Below are 25,766 nucleotides of genomic sequence, written 5' to 3'. Positions count from 1 at the left end.
ATATCCTCTCTATTTCGACCATCATCAGTTATGTTGCTCCCGAAATAGTAAAACTCATTTTCTACTGTAAGTGTCCCATTTCCTAATCTAATTCCCTAAGTATCACTCGATTTAAATCGACTACATTCCATTATCCTCGTTTTCCTTTTGTTGATGTTCATCTTATATCCTTCTTTGAAGACACTGTCCATTCCGTTCAGCTGCTCCTCCAGGTCCTGTGCTGTCTCTGACAGAATTACAAGGTCGTCAGCGAACCTCCAAGTTTTTATTTCTTCTACATGGATTTTAATTCCTACTCCAAATTTGTCTTTTGTTTCCTTTACTGCTTGCTCAATATACAGATCAAATAACATCGGGGATAGGCTACAACCCTGCCTCACTCCCTTCCAATCCACTGCTTACCTTTCATGCCCTCGAGTTTTGTAACTGCCATCTGGTTTCTGTACAAATTGTAAATAGCCTTTCGCTCCACATATTTGACCCCTGCTACATTTAGAATTTGAAAGAGAGTATTCCAGTCAACATTGTCAAAAGCTTTCTCTAAGTCTACAAATTCTAGAAACGTAGGTTTACCTTTCATTAATATATCTTCTAAGATAAGTCGTAGGGTCAGTATTGCCTCACGTGTTCCAACATTTCTACGGAATCCAACCTGATCCTCCCCGAGGTAGGCTTCTACCAGTTTCTCCATTCATCTGTAAAGAATTCGTGTTAGTATTTTGCAGCCGTGACCTATTAAACAGATCGTTCAGTAATTTTCACATCTGTCAACACCTGCTTTCTTTGATATTGGAATTATTATATTCTTCTTGAAGTCTGACGGTATTTCGCCTGTCTCATACATCTTGCTCACCATATGGTAGAGTTTTGTCAGGGCTGGCTCTCCCAAGGCTATCAATAGTTCTAATGGAATGTTGTCTACTCCCGGGGCCTTGTTTCGACTCAGGTCTTTCAGTGCTCTGTCAAACTCTTCATACAGTATCATATTTCCCATTTCATCTTCATCTACATTCTCTTCCATTTCCATAATATTGTCGTCAAGTACATCGCCCTTGTATAGGCCCTCTATATACTCCTTCCACCTTTCTGCTTTCCCTTCTTTGATTAGAACTGGGTTCCCATACGGGCTCTTGATGTTCATACAAGTGGTTCTCTTTTCTCCAAAGGTCTCTTTAATTTTTCTGTAGGCAGTATCTGTCTTACCCCTAGTGAGATAAGCCTCTACATCCTTACATATGTCCTCTAGCCATCCCTGCTTAGCCATTTTTCACTTCCTGTCAATCTCATTTTTGAGACGTTTGTATTCCTTTTTGCCTGTTTCATTTACTGCGTTTTTATATTTTCTCCTTTCATCGTTTAAATTCAAAATTTCTTCTGTTACCCAAGGATTTCTACTAGCCCTCGTCTTTTTACCTACTTGATCATCTGCTGCCTTCACTATTTAATCTCTCAAAGTTACCCATTCTTCTTCTACTGTATTTCTTTCCCCTGTTCTTGTCAATCGTTCCCTAATGCTCTCTCTGAAACTCTCTACAACCTCTGGTTCTTTCAGTTTATCCAGGTCCAATCTCCTTAAATTACCATCTTTTTGCAGTTTCTTCAGTTTTAATCTACAGTTCGTAACCACTAGATTGTGGTCAGAGTTCACATCTAACCCTGGAAATGTCTTACAAGTTAAAACCTGGTTCCTAACTCTCTGTCTTACCATTATATAATCTATCTGAAACCTTCCAGTGTCTCCCATGTATACAACCTTCTTTCATGATTCTTGAACCAAGTGTTAGCTATGATTAAGTTATGCTCTGTGCAAAATTCTACTAGGCGCCTTCCACTTTCATTCCTTATCATCATCATCATCTGCAGAGCTGGTTGGTATATAAATTTGTACTACTGTGGAAGGCATGGGCTTCGTGTCTATCTTTGCTACAATAATGCGTTCACTATGCTGTTTGTAGTAGCTTGCCCGTGCTCCTATTTTTTTTATTCATGTTAATTTTCACATCTGTCAACACCTGCTTTCTTTGATATTGGAATTATTATATTCTTCTTGCGTTTCTCTGCAAAGAAAAGTTAAATAATCGTCACAACAAGGAAGAAGAATAGGCCAAATGTGGATATAACTTGTGGAGGGGAAAAACTACAAGTGGTAGAGAACTTCAAGTACCTGGGAAGCGTGATTGAAAGTAAGGGGGGAAACGCAATGGAAATAAATGAAAGGTGCAGAAAAGCAGGGCAGTTCTACAAATGCATTAGGGGGCTTATTTGGAGCAAGGAGGTGCCACAGAAATCCAAGGGAATTATATACCGAACCTACTTTGCCCCCATATTGGCATACGGAAGTGAGACATGGGTAATGCACAAAAGCGACAAAAGTATAATACAGGCTAGTGAAATGAAGTTCCAGAGGAGCAGGTTGGGTGTAACAAGACGAGACAGATTGCGAAATGTGTATGTGAGGGAAAGACTAAAGGAGGAACCAGTACAGGACAGGATAGAAAAATCAAGACTGCAGTGATATGGACACATGAAGAGAATGGATGAGGGAAGAATTCCAAAGAGGATGTATGATCTGCAACTGGAGGGGAAGAGGCCCAGAGGAAGACCAAGGGATAGATGGGTGAAGGGAGTGAAGGAATGTGTGATGAGAAGAGGAGAGAACTGGACGAAGGTGGAAGAGGGGAAATGGTGGAAAGACGGAACACGATGGAGAGGCTTGTGTTCCCGACAGACCCAGCCAGTGGCTGGAAACTGTCCAAGATGATGATGATGATGATGTTAAACCTACTCCTGCATTACCCCTATTTGATTTTGTATTTTTAACCCTGTATTCACCTGACCAGAAGTCTTGTTTCTCCTGCCACCAGACTCCACTAATTCCCACTATATCTAACTTTAGCCTATCCATGTCCCTTTTTAAATTTTCTAACCTACCTGCCCAGTTAAGGGATCTGACATTCTACGCTCATATGTAGAACGCCAGTTTTCTTTCTCCTGATAACGACGTCCTCCTGAGTAGTCCTCGCCCACAGATCTGAATAGGGGAAATTTTACCTCCGGAATATTTTACCCTAGAGGATGCCATCATCATTTAACCATACAGTAAAGCTGCATGCCCTCAGGAAAAATTACAGATGTAGTTTCCCCTTGCTTTCAGCCGTTAGCAATACCAGCAAGGCCGTTTTGCTTCGTGTTACAAGGCCATATCAGTCAATCATCCAGACTGTTGCCCCTGCAACTATTGAAAAGGCTGCTGCCCCTCTTCAGGATCCACACGTTTGTCTGGCCTCTCAACAGATAACCCTCCGTTGTGGTTGCACCTACGGTATGGCTATCTGTATCGCTAAGGCGCGCAAACCTCCCCACCAACGGCAAGGCCATGGTTCATGGGGGAGGCATGGAGCATTACATACCTTAAAATTAATATGCCATCAACCACAGTCAAAAATAATAGGCAAGCGGTAAACATGGGTTGTCACACGTGTAAGAGACTCTTCCATTCACATATTATGGTGACACATAACACTCTCACAATGCTCTGTTTACAGTAAAAGGAAGAGTTTTATGTTTGACAATGCATGATTGGTGCTTGTTCATAATTTTTGATTGTGCCAAATGTCATATTGGCTTTAAGATAAGTGATACTACAAGGCTATATAGGCACATTTCTATTACATGCATTTTATTGAGTGTAGTAAGACAAAATAATCATCTGTCTATTCCTTGTTTTATGGAACTTGGTAATGCAATGATAAGGCCCAGAAACACGTTGTAATAAATAAATCTCTCATTTTCAATAGCTTGTGCTGATCTCTGAGAACAACAGGACATAAATGTGACATACCTTTTAATTGCATTGACTTAGAAGCTAACATCTATTTTACCGCCATGGAACCATAGACCTTAGTATGTGGCAGATTTCAACTTTGATACGTCGAACCGTTGCTAAAAATACAAAAATAAAAAAAAAATTGGTTTTTAATAGACATATGGAGAGACAGTCTGAGAACAAATGACGAAAAAGTTTTTATCGCGTGATATCATTACAAATTTACAGTTTTCATATGTTTTCCTATGGTTGAACTGTGAAACCTTGTTTCTCGAAAAATATCAAAATTATAGACCAACGGAAAGTCCCTTATAGGTTTTGATGAGTGAATTTTCTAGTATCAAAATATATTACCTAAATAGCTTTTAGTTGCATTGACTTAGAAATTTACATTTATTATACCGCTAAGGTCCTATAGACCTTAGTATGTAACATAAATTTCAACTTCATGTGTATACCCGTTCCTGAGGAAAAGGGCTTTTAACAGTCAGATGGACAAACAGACAGACAACAGAGTGATCCTATGATGGTTCCATTTTTACCAATTGAGGGCCGGAACCGTAAAAGTAAACAACTGAGTGCAGAGGGTCAACATCAATTAGTTCTATAACGGCAGGATAAGTTAACAGTAGTTTGATGTAGGGATAATCTTAGATGTAACGAACTGGTCAGCGATCTCGAGCAATTCCAAGATAGCCGATTACCATTGTAATGGAAGGAGGTTAGAGGATTCTGTGGCTGTGGGTTTTCCTTTTACTTTTACTTCTCTCTTCTTGATTTCTTTCAGTTCTACTTTTTACTGTTAATATAGCTGTAGAATTTAGCTACACGGTTTAATATTATATATTCAAAATGAAAGAAATGTGAAATGTATGGAGCATAACGACCTGCCTTAGAATCACAAGATGGGGGAATGATATCAACAGCAGTAAATAAATAAAAGTTCCACTTGTTCTACAATGAAGCCTTTTGGGAACTGAGCTGCTGATATATATAGACAATGAAAATACATAGACAGAACATTAGTGGTGGTTCCCTGACACTGAAACAAGGAAAAAATATCCAGATCATCTTCAGTTCCACAGCTGAGTCTTAATACAACTGAAATGAAAGCTGTGACTTCAACCCCTTCTCATTCTGTAACCTCCAAAACTTTCAAACCCACCCCAGTCCAGCTCCCTGAGGCACATCAGAAGATGTATACAGTACCACAGGTGGGTGGTTATGGAGATAAAGCTTTGCTTCGGTGCATAAGGGTTTATTTTTAAAGTCGTAAAATATTGAACTGCAAACAGAATTTGAAACTTTTTGAAGGTAATACTTAATGTGCACTTCTTATCAATTTTAAAAGATGTGAGCAGGACTTATCACAGTAAAGGAAGTGTCCATCTGACACCATTCAATTGCACAATTAGGTTGGCTCAAAGTATTTCGGTGGCATTCCTCATTGTGCCTTTTGACACAAGGGTAAAAATTATCAGATTTCTTTTTACATTGTGGTTCCATTTGTGACACAAAGTCTTCTTAAAAACTATGGGAGTGATTGCATCTCAGTGGAATAAGTGTCTCACCAGTAGCAGATATGTACTCTGACATAGCACCATATGTCAGTTCATAATTTTAGAACATAACATCTGTCGTGGTTGAAACTTAAAAGATCATACTATAAATATAACAGAAGCTGTTGTAAGTATAAAGGCAATACAGTAAGCAAGACCTACTTATGTGATAAATATTATAATTGCACTTGATTCAAAAGACTTACTACGTGGTCTTCGTAGATGTAACATCACAATCCAATATATAATCAATATTGCTCAAAAAATGCAAAGTTTTTTTAAAAAAACAAAGCTTTGTTACACTTTAGAATTTAATGGGATAATTCAAGAATGCCAATTAACTTACCACAAGATGCAGGTTCAGTTCCTACACAACAAATTCATAAAGCTTATAAAGAAAATGCACTGACAGTAATTTTTGAAATGGGGTGCTACATAAGATTAGATGAGTGGATCAGATAACTAATGAAGAGGTACCAAATTCAATTGAAGATAAAAAAATCTATGAGACACCTTGACCAAAAGAAGGGATCAGTTGACAGAACACATCTTGAGGCTACAAGTAATCGTCAATTTGGTAACAAAAGGAAGTTTTGGGGGGTGAATATTAGAGAAGGAGTCCCAGGATTGAATACAATAAACAGGCACAAATGGATGTTGTTTGTGACATTTATGTAGAGATTACGAGCCTTGCAGAGTATAGAATATCATGGAGAATTGCAGCAAACCTGTCTTCAGAATGAAGATAAAACAACAGCAAAGAAAAATTATCAGTACACAGTTTCAAGGTGAAAAGATAATCTGTAAAGAAATAAAGTGTGTTTTGTGACTGCAGCTAACCTGACACCACATATCCATCTTTTCATTAATTTAGATTCAGTGAGAACATTAAGTATCAAATATGATGCACATCTGTCATGTCACATATATAACTCACCTTAACAAGCTGAAAATAAAGGACACCAATTTCTTCAATTGCTACATTATATCATTAAGAAATTGAAACCGTTTGTTATTATTTTGTGTACAGAATAAAGTATGTATAATTATTTGTTAAACTCAAAACAGTGAAAGTATCTTTCCCTGTAGGTAAAAACTGTTTCTTTTGTAGAAACTAGCTACAGGGTACATCCTATTGTTTCCATTTTCTATTGTAAAAGTAACACAGTCTTTCAACAAGAAATCTATGCTTATTCCTATGTTGTAACTGTTGGTAATTCGGTAGTCTAGCAGCACTATGAAGTGTCGTTACAAAACTTTATTAATATAAACTTCTTAAATCTCTTTGATAGGGTTTTTTTCATTTTTGATCTCTGTTTGTTTGTAAAGAAGTATTATATTTGTTTATAGATCTGAGTGGACTGTTACTGCATGAGATTTTACTTTAATTTAGAATTACAAAAATAGTTGTGTTCCATAGAATTCTGATACTGGTTTACTGTATTTGTAATACTTTCACACATGACAAAAAAAGAACAAGTAAATAAGATCAAATGTTTTATTGCATAAGCTTCCACTGTTATGTAAGGAACAAGTTTAATGACAAAGGATAAAAAGTGGAAACATTTACTGACTAGTCTTTATTTTCAATGCCCAATGTATACATAATATGTATTTCCAAATTTTAGATGTACACGTAGACTTATTCATAAACAATAGAAATAAAACACAAATTTAATAAACATATGCACATTCAAGGACATGCAGTTAACATTTTCAAACATCTGATTTCACAAAAGGGAGAAACTGACAAGGAATATGTATAAAAGAGTGAAACATTACTAACAAGTCCTACACTTCTCTTCACAATCTTTCAGGTGTAGAGATGAGAAATTACAAGACACTTCGGAGTGATAATATGATCTTTACTCTATCTACACACTATAAACGTACAAAACTCCTGTAAAATAGGATACTAGTCTACTTGTTGTTTAAGGCCCTGTGATCGACTAGATCCTCATTATTCAGTCACTGCAAATCCAGTATTTGCATCCATTCATGCTTCCCATTCTGGCCAACGCCGAAGGCGAAGTCGTCTTCCAAAATCCCAGACTCGGAAACAACTAGGCTACACCAACATCTTTGTCTACAGAATCAACCTTTTTCTTTTTTTTAACGAGGCGGCTTACTCGATGTTACAAGTCTTGAGTAGGGCGTGAGTGTAGGAATACAAGATTCTGATACAGACCCATGTACTCTCGTGTGGTAGAAAATGCAAAAAAGATTTCGACTTCCAAAATAAATGTATTTCTGACTATCTTGTTAATGACCGACACTCATACCAGGCTGAACTCGAGTTGAAAATGCCACATACCCGCTTCTTTTTTGCTTTCACTCACCTACAAGTAAGGCTTGTAATAAATACGTCGTATGACAGCTAACCAGCAAGTATGTACAGCAGGTCATAATTTTTCTGAAAAATATATATTATTCACAAAGAGACTGGGTAACGTTCTCGGCCGCGATTTTCGCTCGGAAAATGTTAAAATACTATATCTATGGCATTTGAAATTTAACAAACATCAATTAATTGCTCTAGATACATCACATCGATTTATTATAATAATAATTATTATTATTGTAGTGAACAATATAGGCAGTTTGGCCCGTTTCACAATAATAGATGAGCTAAGCTAGAGCACCAACACTGAAAAGGAGAATGTATTGTTCCCAGCACGACGGTGACTAAACGAATAACAGTATTTGCTTGAAACACCTACAGAGATTCCAGCTGGCACTATTGACAGCACCATCTTGTGCAGTGTTTGTCTCCTCCACTTGCTCTGGAGGAGAAATAGCGTCACTTGCTTGTTAGGGAACCAATGCAAGACTAATTGATACTCAGTCCCTGAGTTCCAGAGAGACTGCAGCAGAGTCCTGCGAAGAGATTCGTGCTGCAATCTTGTTGCTTGCTGCTACCGCAAAGATTCAAAGGGACTACTTCTCAACAAACTAGGGACTCGCCAGGTAACGTCAGTAATACGGCAAGGATCGTTGTCTAAGTTATTTCTTTGTATCGTTAAAAGCTAATTACTTGTTCCGCTTCAAAAAAAAGGACCTAGCTGTAAAATAAGTAAGGGAGGATTGTGTCAGTCTGACTTTCAGTTCGTAAAAAAGGAATTTGACGAGAGAAAAAACTATCTGAAAACGAATACTTAATGCTGTTGTTTGCACTAAGCATTGCTGCGTTGTGTAGGGGATTTGGAGCTGATGAGGAGTTGAATGGACTAGTAGAGGCACTGTTGGAAGTTTTATACCATGTCCAAACAAACAGAAGCCGGAAAAATAACCTAATCAATCATTTGTGAACACAAACATGCAGTTTTCAACTACTTTATCCTGCAATTTTGAATGACATACTTTCTAGAAAATCTAACCAGCCATTTTCTTGTAAATGCTACGCAATCAATGTCTCCGTCTGACGGGGCAAAAGGCCGAAGTCATCTATGTTAGCTCAGGCTTAAATCAACGACAGTATGTAGCGTAATTCTACAGCAACAAACGCATCCTAACTATACACTTGCTTCTATTAATATTAACTGTACATTTCCTTCCAACCATACGTAAAGAGACAGATGTCCACACCATCCGTAGTTAGCCGGACAGTATAAACTGACTTCCCGCGAGAGTCATAGCAACGTAAATGGGGGACCTAGGCGACAGCAGCAGGTGCAGACCAGTAACAGTAACACTTTCCTCTTCGTTTCGTAAGATTTCGTCAGTGCTAATCTGTGAAGTAAAGATGCAAACGATTCATAAATAGAGCACAGCGTTAGCAGACGATTTGTGAAATTGTAGCGTGACGCGTGTAGTTATCGACAGATGTTTCAGGTGACAGCGGAGAGAAGCCAGCGTGCTCGTATCGGGAAAGAAAGTCTGAGTGTTGACGGCGGGTGCAGCAGCATTATCCAGCGGGAGGCCATCGCAGGACGCCTACTGCTTGTCCTGTTCCTGCGGCGGGGGCGGTGGGGGCGGCAGCACCAGCGAGTCGTGCAGCTCTCCGGAGCCGGGCCCGGGGCTCAGCGTGGGCTGGTCCAGGGAGCCGCCCCCGCTTCCGCTGCTGCCGCTGCTCGCCGCCCGCACCGCCTCGGCGCGCGTCAGCTTCTGGCGGGCCTGCAACACAGCAACGAGTAGCCTCAGTCACCCACCCTGGAGTACAAGGGAGGAAACAAGGTGGTACCCCCAAATCGACATAGGCAAAAAGAAGAACGTTTCAGAGCGACGGCCAGTGAGACTAGAAATCAACTCTGTAGGAATCAGCACGGGTTTCGAAAAAGACGATCGTGTGAAACCCAGCTCGCGCTATTCGTCCACGAGACTCAGAGGGCCATAGACACGGGTTCCCATTTTCTTTTTTTTTTTTCTTTTTTTGTTTTGTTTTAGGGCGCACAACTACAGTGGTCATTAGCGCCCAGACTAAGTTATGAATGCACTGCGAGGCACGAGGTTAAAACAGCAACTAAAAAGGACAACACTACAAAAGGCACATTAACAGGCAAGGTATTAAAAGAAAACAGCATAATCAAATGTCCTTAGACAGGTTTGTCAAGTGGATAAAACGAAGAACGCGAGCAGCTGGTCCTGGGTCATCCGCTAAAATGTCATCCAGAGTACATGGCAGGCCCAGATCAATGCGCAGTGTATTAAAATTCGGACAGGACGTTAAAATGTGGCGTACCGTCAGTAATTGCCCACATGGGCAGAACGGCGCCGGCCGAGCCGTCAGCAGATGGCGATGGCTGAACCGGCAGTGTCCAATCCGTAACCGGGCCAAAACTACCTCCTCCCGCCGAGAAGGGCGTGAAGTCGTCCAAGCCGTGGAGGGAGGTTTCAAGGCCCGAAGCTTGTTGCCAGTAAGTGTAGACCAATCGGCATGCCACAGAGATAAAATGCGCTGACAAATGTCCCTGCTAAAATCAGATGAAGGCACACAACAAGAAGCTGTCCGAGGCTGGAGGACCGCAGCCTTGGCCGCGGCATCTGCAGCTCGTTCCGAGGGATACCGACATGACCAGGAACCCACATAAAGGTAACCGGAGAACCGTCGTCCGCCAGCTGCTGAAGAGAGCGTTGGATCCGGTGCACGAAAGGGTGAACCGGATACGGATCACTGAGGCTCTGGATGGCGCTCAGGGAATCAGAGCAGATGACATAACCAGGATGTTGGCGCCGGCGGATGTAAATAACAGCCTGATAGAGGGCAAATAGCTCAGCTGTGAAGACCGAACAATGGCCATGGAGCCGGTATTTGAGGTAGATGCCGTGTTTCTTGACTTCCGCAAGGCGTTCGATACAGTTCCCCACAGTCGTTTGATGAACGAAGTAAGAGCACATGGACCATCAGACTACTTGTGTGATTGGATTGAAGAGTTCCTAGATAACGGAACGCAGCATGTCATTCTCACTGGAGAGAAGTCTTCCGAAGTAAGAGTGATTTCAGGTGTGCCACAGGGGAGTGTCGTAGGACCGTTGCTATTCACAATATACCGGGTGATCAAAAAGTCACTATAACTTTGAAAACTGAATAAATCACGGAATTATGTAGATAGAGAGGTACAAATTGACACACATGCTTGGAATGACAGAGGTTTTTATTAGAACCAAAAAAAAATACAAAAGTTCAACAAATTTCCGACAGATGGCGCTTCATCTGATCAGAATAGCAATAATTAGCATAACAAAGTAAGACAAAGCAAAGATGATGTTCTTTACAGGAAATGCTCAATATGTCCACCATCATTCCTCAACAATAGCTGTAGTCAAGGAATAATGTTGTGAACAGCACTGTAATCCATGTCCGGAGTTATGGTGAGGTATTGGCGTCGGATGCTGTCTTTCAGCATCCATAGAGATGTCGGTCGATCACGATACACTTGCGACTTCAGGTAACCCCAAAGCCAATAATCGCACGGACCTGGGAGGCCAAGCATGACGAAAGTAGCGGCTGAGCACACGATCACCACCAAACGACGCGCGCAAGAGATCTTTCACGCGTCTAGCAATATGGGGTTAAGCACCATCCTGCATAAACATCGTACGTTCCAGCAGGTGTTTTCAGCCAGGCTAGGGATGATGTGATTCTGTAACATTTCGGCGTACCTCTCACTCGTCACGGTAGCAGTTACAAAACCAGAATCACGCATTTCCTCGAAGAAAAAAGGTCCGATAACGGTAGATGTGCAAAATCCAACCCATACCGTGACTTTCTCGTCGTGCAATGGAGTTTCCACGAAAGTTCTATGATTTTCGGTAGCCCAAATTCTGCAATTGTGGGCGTTGATAGACCCTCGGGGCGTGAAATGAGCTTCGTCGGTCCACAACACGTTACTCAACCAATCGTCATCTTCCGCTATCTTTTGAAACGCCCACAGCGCAAATGCCCTCCGCTTCACTAAATCGCCAGGTAACAGTTCATGATGCCGGTGGATTTTGTACGGATAGCATCGGAGGATACGCCTAAGTGTCAACCAAACAATAGTGTATTGAATGCCGGTGCGACGTGCGACTGCACGAGCGCTGACTTCCCCGTGCATAGATGAACCCGCTACAGTCTCCATTTGTTCCTGAACTGTCTCAGCAGCATTACGTCTTGTGCTGGGTCGGCCACTACGGGGTCTATCGTCTAAACAACCCGTGGCTTCGAACTCCGAAATCATTCTCGCCACAGCTGCATTTGTCAACGGACCTTTACCTGTTCGAATCTCCTTCCTATGGCATTAGGATCGTAACGCTGAACTAGTGCATTCCCCATTCTGGTAACAAAGCTTCAGTAAAAACGCCTTTTCAGGTAACGTCAACATGCTTCGACTGCTGGCGCATCTGATTTTCTCTCTCATTACAGTTCCTTTTATACACGATTGTCATGAGCAGTTACTGACTTTTTGCTGTCCAGCGCCTTCTGTCAGACATTTTGTGTACTTTGTTTTTCTTTTTGGTTCTAATAAAACCCCATGTCATTCCAAGCATGTCTGTCAATTTTTAGCTCTCTATCTACATTATTCCGTGGTTTATTAAGTTTTCAAATGTATACTGACTTTTTGATCACCCAGTACATAAATGACCTTGTGGATAACATCGGAAGTTCACTGAGGCTTTTTGTGGATGATGCTGTAGTACATCGAGAGGTTGTAACAATTGTAAATTGTACTGAAGTGCAGGAGGATCTGCAACGAACTGACGCGTAGTGCAGGGAATGGCAATTGAATCTCAATGTAGACAAGTGTAATGTGCTGCGAATACATAGAAAGAAAGATCCTTTATCATTTACAATATGGCAGGTCAGCAACTGGAAGCAGTTAATTCCATAAATTATCTGGGAGTAGGCATTAAGAGTGATTTAAAATGGAATGATCATATAAAGTTGATCGTCGGTAAAGCAGATGCCAGACTGAGAATCATTGGAAGAATCCTAAGGAAATGCAATCCGAAAACAAAGGAAGTAGGTTACAGTACGCTTGTTCGCCCACTGCTTGAATACTGCTCAGCAGTGTGGGATCCGTACCAGATAGGGTTGATAGAAGAGATAGAGAAGATCCAACGGAGAGCAGCGCGCTTCGTTACAGGATCATTTGGTAATCGCGAAAGCGTTACGGAGATGATAAATAAACTCCAGTGGAAGACTTTGCAGGACAGACGCTCAGTAGCTCGGTACGAGCTTTTGTTGAAGTTTCGAGAACATACCTTCACCGAGGAGTCAAGCAGTATATTGCTCCCTCCTACGTATATCTCGCGAAGAGACCATGAGGATAAAATCAGAGAGATTAGAGCCCACACAGAGACATACTGATAATCTTTCTTTCCACGAACAAATTGAGACTGGAATAGAAGGGAGAACCGATAGAGGTACTGGCTCTATGGTTCAAATGGCTCTGAGCACCATGGGACTCAACATCTTATGTCATAAGTCCCCTAGAACTTAGAACTACTTAAACCTAACTAACCTAAGGACATCACACACACCCATGCCCGAAGCAGGATTCGAACCTGCGACCGTAGCAGTCCCGCGGTTCTGGACTGCAGCGCCAGAAGCGCTAGACCACCGCGGCCGGCTGATAGAGGTACTCAAGGTACCCTCCGCCACACACCGTCAGGTGGCTTGCGGAGTATGGATGTAAATGTATATTTCTGCCTAAAGTGGGTGTCGAAATGCAGCTCTCAGACCTTGCCGCCTATAGATCCTAGTACTACGCTTCTTGCCCAACTTGACTTGTAGCATAAGTTCGTAGTGTTTTCCTGTAAGATTAATAAACACAACAGAGACTTTAATCATCAATGATATACACTGAAGAGCCACAGAAACAGGTACACTTACCTAACATCGTGTAGGGCCCCGCGAGCACGCAGAAGTACCACAACACGACGTGACATGTACTCGACTAATGTCTGAAATAGTGCTGGAGGGAACTGACACCATGAATCCTGCAGGGCTGTCCAGAAATCCGTTAAGAGTACGAGCGGTTGGAGATCTCTTCTGAACAGCACGTTCGTTGCAAGGCACCCCAGATAAGCTCAATAATGTTCATACCTGGGGAGTTTGGTAGCCAGAAGAAGTGTTTAAACTCTGAAGATTGTTCCTGGAGTCACTATGCAGCAATTCTGGATGTGTGGGGTGTCGCATTGTCCTGCTGGAATTGCCCAAGTCCGATGGAGTACACAATGGACATGAATGGATGCAGGTGATCATACAGCATGCCTACGTACGTGTCACCTATCAGAGTCGTATCTAGACGTAACGGGAGTCCCATATGACTCCAACTGCACACGCCCACACCATTACAGAGCCTCTACCAGCTTGAACAGTCCCCCGCTGACATGCAGGGTCCATGGACTCATGAGGTTGTCTCCATACCCGATGCAATTTGAAACGAGACTCGTCCGACCAGGCAACATGTTTTCAGTCGTTAACACTTCAATGTCGGTGTTGAAGGGACAAGGCGAGGCGTAAATCTCTGTGTCGTGCAGTCAGGAAGGGTACACAAGTGGGCCTTCGGCTCCGAAAGCCCATATCGATGATGTATCGTTGAATGGCTCGCACGCTGACACTTGTTGATGGCCCAGAATTGAAATCTGCAGCAATTTGCAGAAGGGCTGCACTTCTGTCACATTGAAAAATTATCTTCAGTTATCGTTGGTCCCGTGCTGGATGCCAACGGCGACGTCGGAGAGTTGATATTTTACTGAATTCCTGATATTCGCTGTGCATTCGTGAAATGGTCGAACGGGAAACTCCCCACTTAATCGCTACCTCGGAGATGCTGTGTCCCATAGCTCGGGCGTCGACTATAACATCACCTCCAAACTCACTTAAATCTTGATAACCCGCCACTGTAGTAGCAGTAACCGATCTAACAACTCCGCCAGACACTTGTTGTTTTTATATAGGCGTTACCGACGGCAGCCCCGTATTCTGCCTGTTTAAATATCTCTGTGTTTGAATACGCATGCTTATACCAATTTATTTGTCGCTTCATAGCGTTATCTCCTCCACTACCTACAACTGTCTGGCAACGTCGGGTTAACAGTTCGATTCTGCGACTGTAGAAATCTCGTGGCTTTGAGGCGAAGAAATCATAGAGTCACGTTCTCACCGAGCGAGTTGGTGCAGTGGCTAGAACAGTGGACTCGCATTCGGGAGGACGACTGTTCAATCCCGGGTCCGGCCATCCTGATTTAGGTTTTCCGTGGTTTCCCTAAATCGCTCCAGGCAAATGCCGGGATGGTTCCTTTGAAAGGGCACGGCCGACTTCCTTCTCCGTCCTTCCCTAATCCGATGAGACAGATGACCACGCAGTCTGGTCTCCTCCCCCCAAAAAACCTCAACCTAGCCATCCGGATAGAAAGTTCCTTGAAGGCTGTTCGATAGAGAGCACTTAAGGTGAACCGAACGAGGTGGCGAAGTGGTTAGACACTGGACTCGCATTCGGGAGGACGACGGTTCAATCCCGCGTCCGGCCATCCTGATTTAGGTTTTCCGTGATTTCTCTAAATCGCTCCAGGCAAATGCCAGGATGGTTCCTTCCAAAGGGCACGGCCGACTTCCTTCCCCGTCCTTCCCTAATCCGATGAGACCGATGACCTCGCTGTCTGGTCTTCTTCCCTAACACAGCCAGCCAGTTAAGGTGAAAGGCTGATGGCGCAAGAGCAGGTGAATAAGGTTGGAGTGGAGTGGCTTCCCAACCCAACTCATGTATAGTGTTTTCTGTCAGTCTAGCAGAATGTGAGCGGGCGTTATTGTGGATGGCATCACTTCACGAAGTCTCCTGGCTTTGTTCTTGGACTGCGTCTGTAAGTCCTCTCAGTTGCTGACTATAAATGTCAGCAGTGATGGTTACACCTCAGGGAAGCAATTCGTAGTACACCACACCGTCGCTGTTCCATCCACATTATCTTTTGTGGATGCGCACAGTTCTTTGTACGTGTATCTGCTGCTTTCTTCGGTCTCAACAGCATTCTAAACACGAAAAACACCCCATATCGTAACACCTCCTCCTTCGTACTTCACGGTTAGCATTACTCTGATGGCACGCAACATCCTCCAGGCATTCGCCAAACTCAAACCCTTCCATCTGATAGTCACTCTAAATAACTGTTTTCCAGCAATCAGATGTCCAGTGGCGTCTATACACCACCTCAAGTGTTGCTTAGCATTGGCTACAGAAATGTCAGCTTATGAACAGCTTGAACATTGTACCCCATTATTTTTTAATCCCTGTGCACAATCATTGAGCTTGCTGGTAGGACAATCATTGTGATTGCTGATAGGACTTCGTGCGGTATAGTCAGAGGAACGAGGTGTCAAAGCAAGGTTGGTAACTGGCAAGGAAAATGATAATCACTGCATGCCGCACCGACGAATGAGCTTCGATACGCCACCATTGTCGATTGTCTACTTATGGCTGAGCAGAGGAACGCTCAGCTCAATTAGCAGTCACCGATCAAGACGACAGCATCGCCTTAGATTGGCTGCCAGAGTATTAAATGTCTTTGGCAGAACTTAATGCGAATATTATGTCAGTTATATTTGAAGTGAAGAGTCTTGCAAATTTGTCTGTATCAACTGATACTTTAATACTCAGTTACAGTTGCAGATAGTCGGAATGCTCCTGTGGAAACGGATTCTACAAATTTACGTAACTTTTGGGTCTATACTGTAATAAAATGAACTAATACATTACGTGTTATAGTGCCACTCAGTCTCTCCCTAGACAACCCAAAGAACCCATCGTTGTATTGGCGACTTTATTTTCGTTCATCACAACGCTTTGCTTCTCATGAGTGATTCTTTCCACTGATTTCATGCGATTTTTTACAAACACCTTCTACAATATTCGATGTTTCCTGTACGTCAGTATTTGAGTGAGGTCTGTCTCGTCTTGGTTTATCTGAGGCTGTTCCTTCGTGTTTCCACTTCACAATCACCAATAGTCGACTAGGTGCACTTTATCAGGGTTGAAATGTCTCCGATGGATTTGACGCTTAGGTGACATCCAGTGACTAGTCCACGTTCGAAGTCAATGAGGTCGCCTGGCCGAACCGTTTTGATGTTTCTGCTTCCCTGCTGACAACACAGTACTCCTCGCCACCTTTTATAATGGCCAATACTCCTCTCGTGATGTCCGCTGGTCAATCCCACCTTACGTAGGGTTTCCAGATACCTTTGATGAGATCGTGTATCTACACTACTGGCCATTAAAATTGCTACACCAAGAAGAAATGCAGATGATAAACGCGTATTCATTGGACAAATATATTATACTATAACTGGCATGTGATTACATTTTCACGCAATTTGGGTGCATAGATCCTGAGAAATCAGTACCCAGAACAACCACCTCTGGCCGTAATAACGGCCTTGATACGCCTGGGCATTGAGTCAAACAGAGCTTGGATGGCGTGTACAGGTACAGCTGCCCATGCAGCTTCAACACGATACCACAGTTCATCAAGAGTAGTGACTGGCGTATTGTGACGAGCCAGTTGCTCGGCCACCATTGACCAGACGTTTTCAATTGGTGAGAGATCTGGAGAATGTGCTGGCCACGGCAGCAGTCGAACAATTTCTGTATCCAGAAAGGCCCGTACAGGACCTGCAACATGCGGTGGTGCACTATCCTGCTGAAATGTAGGGTTTCACAGGGATCGAATGAAGAGTAGAACCACGGGTCGTAACACATCTGAAATGTAACAACCACTGTTCAAAGTGTCGTCAATGCGAACAAGAGGTGACCGAGACGTGAAACCAATGGCACCCCATACTATCACGCCAGCTGATACGCCAGTACGGCGATGACGAATACACGCTTCCAATGTGCATTCACCGCGATGTCACCAAACACGGATGCGACCATCATGATGCTGTAAACAGAACGCGGATTCATCCGAAAAAATGAGGTTTTGCCGTTCGTGCACCGAGGTTCGTCTTTGTACACAATCTCAGGCGCTCCTGTCTGTGATGCAGCGTCAGGAGTAACCGCTGCCATGGTCTCCGAGATGACAGTCCATGCTGTTGCAACGTCGTCAAACTGTTCGTGCAAATGGTTGTTGTTTTGCAAACGTCCCCATCTGTTGACTCAGGGATCGAGAAGTGTCTGCACGATCCGTTACAGCCATGCGGATAAGATGCCTGTCATCTCGACTGCTAGTGATACGCGGCCGTTGGGATCCAGCACGGCGTTCCGTATTACCCTCCTGAATCTACCGATTCCATATTCTGCTAACAGTCATTGGATATCGACCAACGCGAAAAGCAATGTCGCGATACGGTAAACCGCAATCGCGATAGGCTACAATCCGACCTTTATCAAAGTCGGAAACGTGATGGTACGCATTTCTCTTCCTTACACGAGGCATGAGAAGAACGTTTCACCAGGCAACGCCGGTCAACTGCTGTTTGTGTATGAGAAATCGGTTGGAAACTTTCCTCACGTCAGCACGTTGTAGGTGTCGCCACCGGCGCCAACCTTGTGTGAATGCTCTGAAAAGCTAATAATTTGCATATCACAGCATCTTCTTCCTGTCGGTTAAATTTCGCGTCTGTTGCACGTCATCTTCGTGGTGTAGCAATGTTAATGGCCAGTAGTGTAGTTTCCAACAGATATGCTGCCTCAGTTATTGGAACGCATCGCCCTGGACATATCAGTTCACTCACGTGTTACCAATGTAATGGATGCCCCAGCCCATACTACACAGTAGGACATGCCTTAAAAAAAACTTATGGAAATTCCTGGATCGCCCGCTTGGGAAACACAAAATGGCCTCCACACTCACAAGGCTTAAGACCATTGGAGTTTTATCTGTGGGGAAAACTTTAACAAGAGGTTTACAAGGAAAGACTGACGACTTCCGAAGACAATAAATACTCTGTAACTCAGGCCTATGATGCAGGAAATGTACTACTGTCTATCTGGAATCGCTTAATAGCATGTATAAATACTCATTGTCGACAATTTTGAGCGCTCGATACGACAGTCATAATAATGAACATGTGAACCGTGCCTCAATTACATGTTTTCAATAGGTCAGACTTTTGTTGGAGACCTGCGGACAGCTGGACCGTGATTCGTGACGCTATTAGCTTGTTAATATTTGTTCCTATTGTTCTAAGGTGTCCGACCGGCTCCCGTCGTCAACGTAACGCGATATTTCGACAGCCTACTGTGGCGTCATCTTCAGGTGATACCTGTCGAATGACCGTCTTCGCTACATTCCGCCTCCTTTATGCGATAATCTCTCCCCACCCCCTTCGCGCTACCCGGTCTCACGATGCGTCAGTTGGAATGGTCGGTGAACGGCATCGCCGAAGACGGGGAGGAATGGCTCTTGGCTGACGCTATGGCTTTAGTTGGCTGAGTGCTGGGTCTCAAACTTTGCCTAGGGTGTAGCCACTGTCTCTGTTGATCAGCCCGTCAGCCACTAGAATTTCAGTGGCCTCCTTCAAGTTCCACAAAAGTCATTGAAGTTCTCTTCGACGTCTCTTTTTAATTCCACAGAAAAAAGTATGCTGCCTGAGTAATAAAAGTTCTTGTCATAATTCGGCAGTTATAAACGTGGCTATTAGCTTCATATATCAGCAAAATTCGCCACATTGTATCTATAGCGTAGCATAATACCACAATTGCTTTGTTAATTATACCATAATCATCATTAATATATAGATAAAATTACATACTGTTTTTGTTGAAACCTAATACCTTACTACTTCTTCATTGAAGATGAATAATCTTTTCTCTTTATCCAAGCAAAAAACAAATAAAGTGAACTACACAAGATACCTGATAATAGACTAAAGCATGAAGAAAAGTTTCGCTAGTACCTACCTATAAAAATATAGATATGTGAACAAAATACACTATAAATGTAATTTCTCCACAAAAACGAAAATGTATAGTAATAGTACCAAAAAATGCGGTAAATTGCTGTTTTACTACCATGTCTAGGGCTGTAGGGGCAAAAATAAAAGTTTTAAATTCTGAAAGAAAAATAAATAGAAATAAAGACAAGTATACAATCATAGCCTGATGTAAAGAAAAAAAACACAGTTCCTTAAAATTGTTGGGAAAGATTTTATAACACAATATTAAAAATAAAGAAAGAGAAGTTTAAATATAAAAAAAAAACAGTAGAATTTTTGTCATTTCATAAAAATGATAATGTAGAAGTAAAAAATTAAAAATACTGTTCATGAACTATAAGAATAAATTAAAAGGTAAGTATGAGAGAAATAATTTACAGTATATTAGAAAAAGAGCATTGTACATTAAAAACTGGGATGAACTTGTATCATAACATAAGACACAATATTCAGTGAAGACACTAATCACAGGATGAATATAAAAATCATCTATATCAGATTGACTAAATTTAGTATAATATAGGATTCTCATTGATGGAAAAGTAATTTCCCTAGAAGAATCAGGAACAACTATTAGAAAGTGGAATTAATCTTAAATTTTGGGTGAACTGAAGTCAGTAATGGAAACTCATCATAATTTGTCTTTAGAGCCTGAAATATCATGGTATGTACATTTCACTTTCAAGTAATGTTATCCTACAGGTGTTTATGTATTTTCTTTAAAATTGTTTCTTAATAATGTGCCAGTACAAGACCTCTAGTACTGAGCGCCAAGTAATTTCAATCATACAGGCATTAAGAATTAAACTAAAGCTGTACAAGGTTCCAAGTTATAAACAGATTTCATGTGCAATGCATTGTTATCCTATCAGTGCAAAGGAGACATACTGTAGAAATAGAACAATGAGTATGAGAGAGATAATTCTGTATGATGTGGTTATTCCTGGTCAGCAGTGCAATGTTTGAGTTAGTAGTCACTAATGCCAAAAATAAAATTGTAGATTCTAGAAATATTGATAACCTCATCTTGACAAACTCAATGAAGGATCCAATCACACAAATCAAAATAGAGCTAATGAGAAAAGTCCCATCTACCAGAATAGGGGGCAAATAAAATTGTAAAACCATTGAAACTTGAGGCAGCTATAAGCAGATCTTAGAATTTTTCTGTTCAAATTGCATCAAACATCAGCAATCATATGAAGGAGATCATTCCTCAGACTGCGTTAAATATTTTGTAATGAAACATAACTTACATGCAAGGAGATGTGGTACAGAATACACTAGCATCATACTATTAGTATCAACGATCTCAAAAATATGTGAGAAAGTAATGTACAAGGCATCAGCTACTAATCTTAGTGGTCAAAATAGATGAATCCGTTGTTTTCATTAAACTGCTATGGCACTTGAGTTTGATAAGTAAACGAAAAATAGCTTGCAAGTTATACAATTTCTTGAAGGATGAAACAGCTGTTAATTTCATTCTTTACCTGACAGTGTGTCACCAAATGTATTGCTTATTTCTAATTAGAGGAATGTTATGTGAATGAGGTACTGAGATACTGTAATTGATGCATATCTGTTCTTCTTATAGCTTAGAACTTCCAGGTAAGTCCTACAAAAGCCACGGAAAGTATGTAATTTTCCGTGATGCAACTATAATCGTCTAAAGATTTGCAACAAATGGACTTCTGCTGGGATAGAGTAAAACACAACAAAATCCATACTTTGTGCACCATTCTATTAATACTACATCTACAGTCATTATTTATATAACTGACTAAGACTCAGAATCTGACTACATTTGGCACACGAATGTCTACAAATAGTACCTGTGTTCTGATTGGTGTGCGTTACTTCGCATAAAATCGTTTTTGATATACCTAAGTGTTTCATTCTACAGTGACTTCACTCAGAGAGGGAGCTTTTAGCACATAAGTGACCTAGAATACTTCATAGTATACTTATGGCATTGTGTAAATCTCTGTTCAAAGAGCATGGATCCTAAAAAGAAGGCACAGTACTTTCATTCATTTTCTTCTTAATATTTTTGAATGTTATTCAAAAACCTGTACTCTCTCTACAGAAACCACTTTTCCTTGAATATCGTTTTATTTGTAGTCATATTCTTAATTATAGTAGCAACATGTCATACACTGCACACCTATATTTTGCTTTACAGTATAACTTCTTAAATCTTCTTTTTGCTCAGTAGAATTGTAATTCAGTAGCCCATGAACCACTATGAAGTTAAATAAAAGACGCAAAATTATGCAGACATGGGTTAGTTTCTTAGAAAGTTGCAATTATATAACGTTTTGTGTTTCTAAATCATTTCAGGCAAACTATGTGGTATCTTTCATTAAAGACCAAGGGTGTTCTGTTAGCTTTTTTGACAAATTAATAATATTGTAATACAGTAACTGATAATCAAAATTTGAGATATTACAGAGAGTTCTGTCACAAATACTGTGTCACTTACGGTGTAAAAGTTCGAAAAATAATTAACCTATAACATCTCTAACAACAGAACTCTTTCAATCTCATACAAATGCAGTATTGAACGTCTTAGTTAGTCCATGACTGAAGTGCTATGCAGTGATCCTTTTGAATAAAAAATGATAACATATTTTATTTATCAAATTTCCCTCATGTATGTCTTGTCTTTATGAATAGATTATTCACTTTTTAATCTCAACACGTGCGTTTTGCTTCCATTATACTCATATTCAGTTGCCGTTTTTCATGACCATATTTCTTTTTTATTATTGGACTTCAGTGTTCATACCTTTTTTACTAAACTTTGCATCTGATGACTACAATTTTTGTAAACACATACAGAGTGGATAGCACCTAGTCACAGATCATAGTAAAACATCAAAGTACCTGGTAACAAATTCAGATTTTTAAGGCTATTGACAGAAAAATGTAAAGGATAGTAAAAAATCCTTACCCACTCTTAATTGAAATTGCTGTAAAATCTTATAACTAACTCCATGAATGTGTCTGGAAGGTAGAGATAAAGCAACACATTTATACAGATCTGTTCCTTATATACTACAAACGGCCTGTGCTTGATCTATTTATGATTTGGTGCTCCACTCCCCAGACTGTTTCTGTAGCACCTGAACGATTATTTTACTGGCCTACTATTTCACACGTCAATATTCAAAGACTATCAATCTCTTAAAAGAATTTTTCACACTCTAGTTAGCAGCAGATTGATGCCAGTGTTATTATTTCAGCAAAGGCACACAGTTGTCTACCTAAATCCAGTAATTTTATAAAGTATTCTAAATCTTTTCACGTGATATCAGAACTTACCGCAGATTCTTCGACTATAAAATTAATCCAGAATGATTATCGTTGATTTGCTGAGACATAAATGCGCTGCAAAGTTGTTGAATGGAACCAACACGCTGCTACAGTATTCTCACCACGAGCTGGAGCACTAGAATATGATTTTGGCCTTGGTTCATGCTGGGTGAAGGGAATACCCAGTAGCCTTGTGGAGATTTATAGCAGTAATAAAGAATAAACAAATTTGCCTCGGCTTTGTATAATAAAGATTAGGGTAACCCCAAGGCAAATACGGCTCTGCAGCTAATGGCTCGTGTGTGTTCGTCGGTGCGAGAACTGAAAGCTACAGTGTACCATCATGTAGGTAATAACTAGCCAACAGCGACAAAGCGTGTTACAAAATGAGAGTGAGCGAGATATAAATAATGTCCACTCAAGTTTGGATGGAATGAAGAGATTTGGTTGCAGAACGGTGAATGAAGAATAAGATCTAAACATGAACTGAAAATGATTACGAAATTTTGGGAGACTTATCACTTGAAGATCCACAGTATACAATCCGAGGTTGAATCTAAAACAAAAAAATAAATAAATAAAAGTAGAAAGAATCTTCATATTTATCGTTTTCGAGAAAGGGACTTTAATAACCTGTAACTGTGTGGAAGATCGTTTTATCTTCCGTCACGTCTGAGCGACGTCACGTTACAGAAGCAACTTTTACGCGATCCATGATTAATTCAAGCAATAATGAACATGCACCTGCTCTAACTAGAGCCTGTCATTCGCTCTTCAGTTTTCATGGTTCACAATGGTGCGATGACACACACGGGTTAATTATCGTTAATCTGTAGCGGATGCGAAGGACTACCGTTTTTATTCCCTATGGTGAAATGAAAATGAAACGATGGTATAACATTATTCATCGGGAAAACGTCATTTGGGGTTGCTGGACGTCTGGTGTAGAGCTTTCTGTTTGGCACCATTTCGGCGACCTACGCGTCTTTGCGAATAAGAGGAAATGAAATTATTAGGACAACACATACATGTAGTTTCCGAGAGAATAAAATCTCTGATTCCTTTGGGAACTGATCCCCGCATCCCCCTGTCTATAAACTGTGACGCTAACCGCATTTGATCTCCTAGATCTTCAGGTTTTTGTCTCTGACACCCATACTACCCCCAAAATCAATTTAATCTACAAACAAAAACAATATTTAATGCCAGAGCCACTTTCGCCTTAAAGTTAACTAGTATGGAATTTTGGCACCACTTTACGCTCCGGCGGCGAACGAAAACGAAACACGCCTCCAATCGTCCTGTAAAAAAAGAGGGAGAAGGGACAGGGGACAATTTTTTTCCGGTGGTATCAGCAGTGGGCAGACGGTGTGGTGTCCAGATCGTCTTCTCGTTCATCGAGGGGTAAACACCCTCTGGTCACCGACGAAGTCTCACACCAGTCCACCCTACGCTGCGATAACTTCCTGAAATCATAACAAATGTTTCTCCTTATGTTTAGACCGAGGGAGATGGCGCAGTGGTCGGCAAACTGCGCTCTCATTCGGAGTACGATGGTTCGAATCCCCATCCGGTCTTCTCTATTTAGGTCTTCTCACGATTTCCCTAAATTGCTTAGGGCAAATGCAGGGATGATCCATTGAAAAAGATCTGGCCGATTTCCTTCCCTAAACTTCGCTAATCCGAGCTTGTGCTCCGTCTCTTTTCACCTCGTTGTCGAGGAATCTTTAAATTCTAATGCCACTTTCTTCCTATGTTTAGGGTTTTCCATATATTCCTTCCCTTCTAGATTCTGCAGAGAGTCTCTTCAGTTATTAGCTCATCAGTCCGCAAAATTTTCAGCATCCTTCTGTAATACTACACCTCAAACGCTTCGCCTCTTGTTTTCCAGTTTCGCCCAAGTCCATGCTTCCTTAATTTATAATTTCGTCTTCAGCTGTTGCTACTAAGGATAAATTGCTCTTCTGTAAGTGCACACAGGATTATATTACTCTGGTTACAAATGAGCTTCTGTTAAGGCCACTTTTTAATGATGCATAGTGGTATAGTGATATGGAATGTTAAGTGGGGTACCTGGTTCTTTAGTCCATGAAACCAGATGCAAAATAAAAAGCAAATCTCGTCACTAATCTACTGTTTTAAGATACAGGAATATTAATCATCGATTTGACCCACCCTTTCCAAATTATTGTAAAGATACCAGTCTTATTGCAACCATTACAGCGCTGATATGCAAAAGAAAATAATTTATAATCAGAGAATTTAATATATGTTACACGCCATATAATAGATTGATCCATGCACCAAGTTCGCTAATTCGCAAATATAATGTAGGATGGGCTTCAACTAACGAGCTGAAAGGACTACGAGCGGATTGATTTTTGGCATGTCAGCTGTCGCTCAAGCGCAATATTAAGGTAATGGGTATGTGATGATTACACGAAAGAAAAGTGAAAAGGCGTTCTAGAATAAGGTAAGTGTGACGTGTAAAATGCCTGCTTGCGTTGTTTATCGGAAGAAGAGCCGATTACTGTTACGCACAAAAGTGAATGTCGGCTGTTAGGAAAGTCGACAAACAGTATGAAACGTTTTTGAAATATTTGTAAAGAGACGTCCTTGGTGCAACTGGATACAACTAGAAACCTTTTACATTTTTTTTTCCTCTGTTGAGTTGCGCGTTATTTAGCTAAAGCTCTAGAAGAATGTCAGGCAA

At 41.2% G+C, this 25,766-nt stretch overlaps 1 protein-coding gene across 3 annotated transcripts in view; it reads right to left on the bottom strand.

Annotated features, from left to right (window-relative positions):
- Positions 1-6,869: 6,869 nt before the first annotated feature.
- Positions 6,870-25,766, bottom strand: part of LOC126189049 (mucin-4-like) — a 431,008-nt gene continuing 412,111 nt past the window's right edge. For all 3 annotated transcript variants that reach the window (XM_049930904.1, XM_049930905.1, XM_049930903.1), the window contains one exon: positions 6,870-9,498. In XM_049930904.1, the coding sequence (XP_049786861.1) occupies positions 9,319-9,498 (180 nt within the window). In that variant the 3' untranslated portion in view covers positions 6,870-9,318. The remainder of the gene's footprint in view (positions 9,499-25,766) is intronic.

Source organism: Schistocerca cancellata, chromosome 5 (genome assembly GCF_023864275.1).
Source record: "Schistocerca cancellata isolate TAMUIC-IGC-003103 chromosome 5, iqSchCanc2.1, whole genome shotgun sequence".
NCBI classification, from domain to species: Eukaryota; Metazoa; Arthropoda; class Insecta; order Orthoptera; family Acrididae; genus Schistocerca; species Schistocerca cancellata.
Note: the sequence above shows the minus strand (reverse complement) of the source record. Positions and strands in the feature narration are given on the sequence as shown.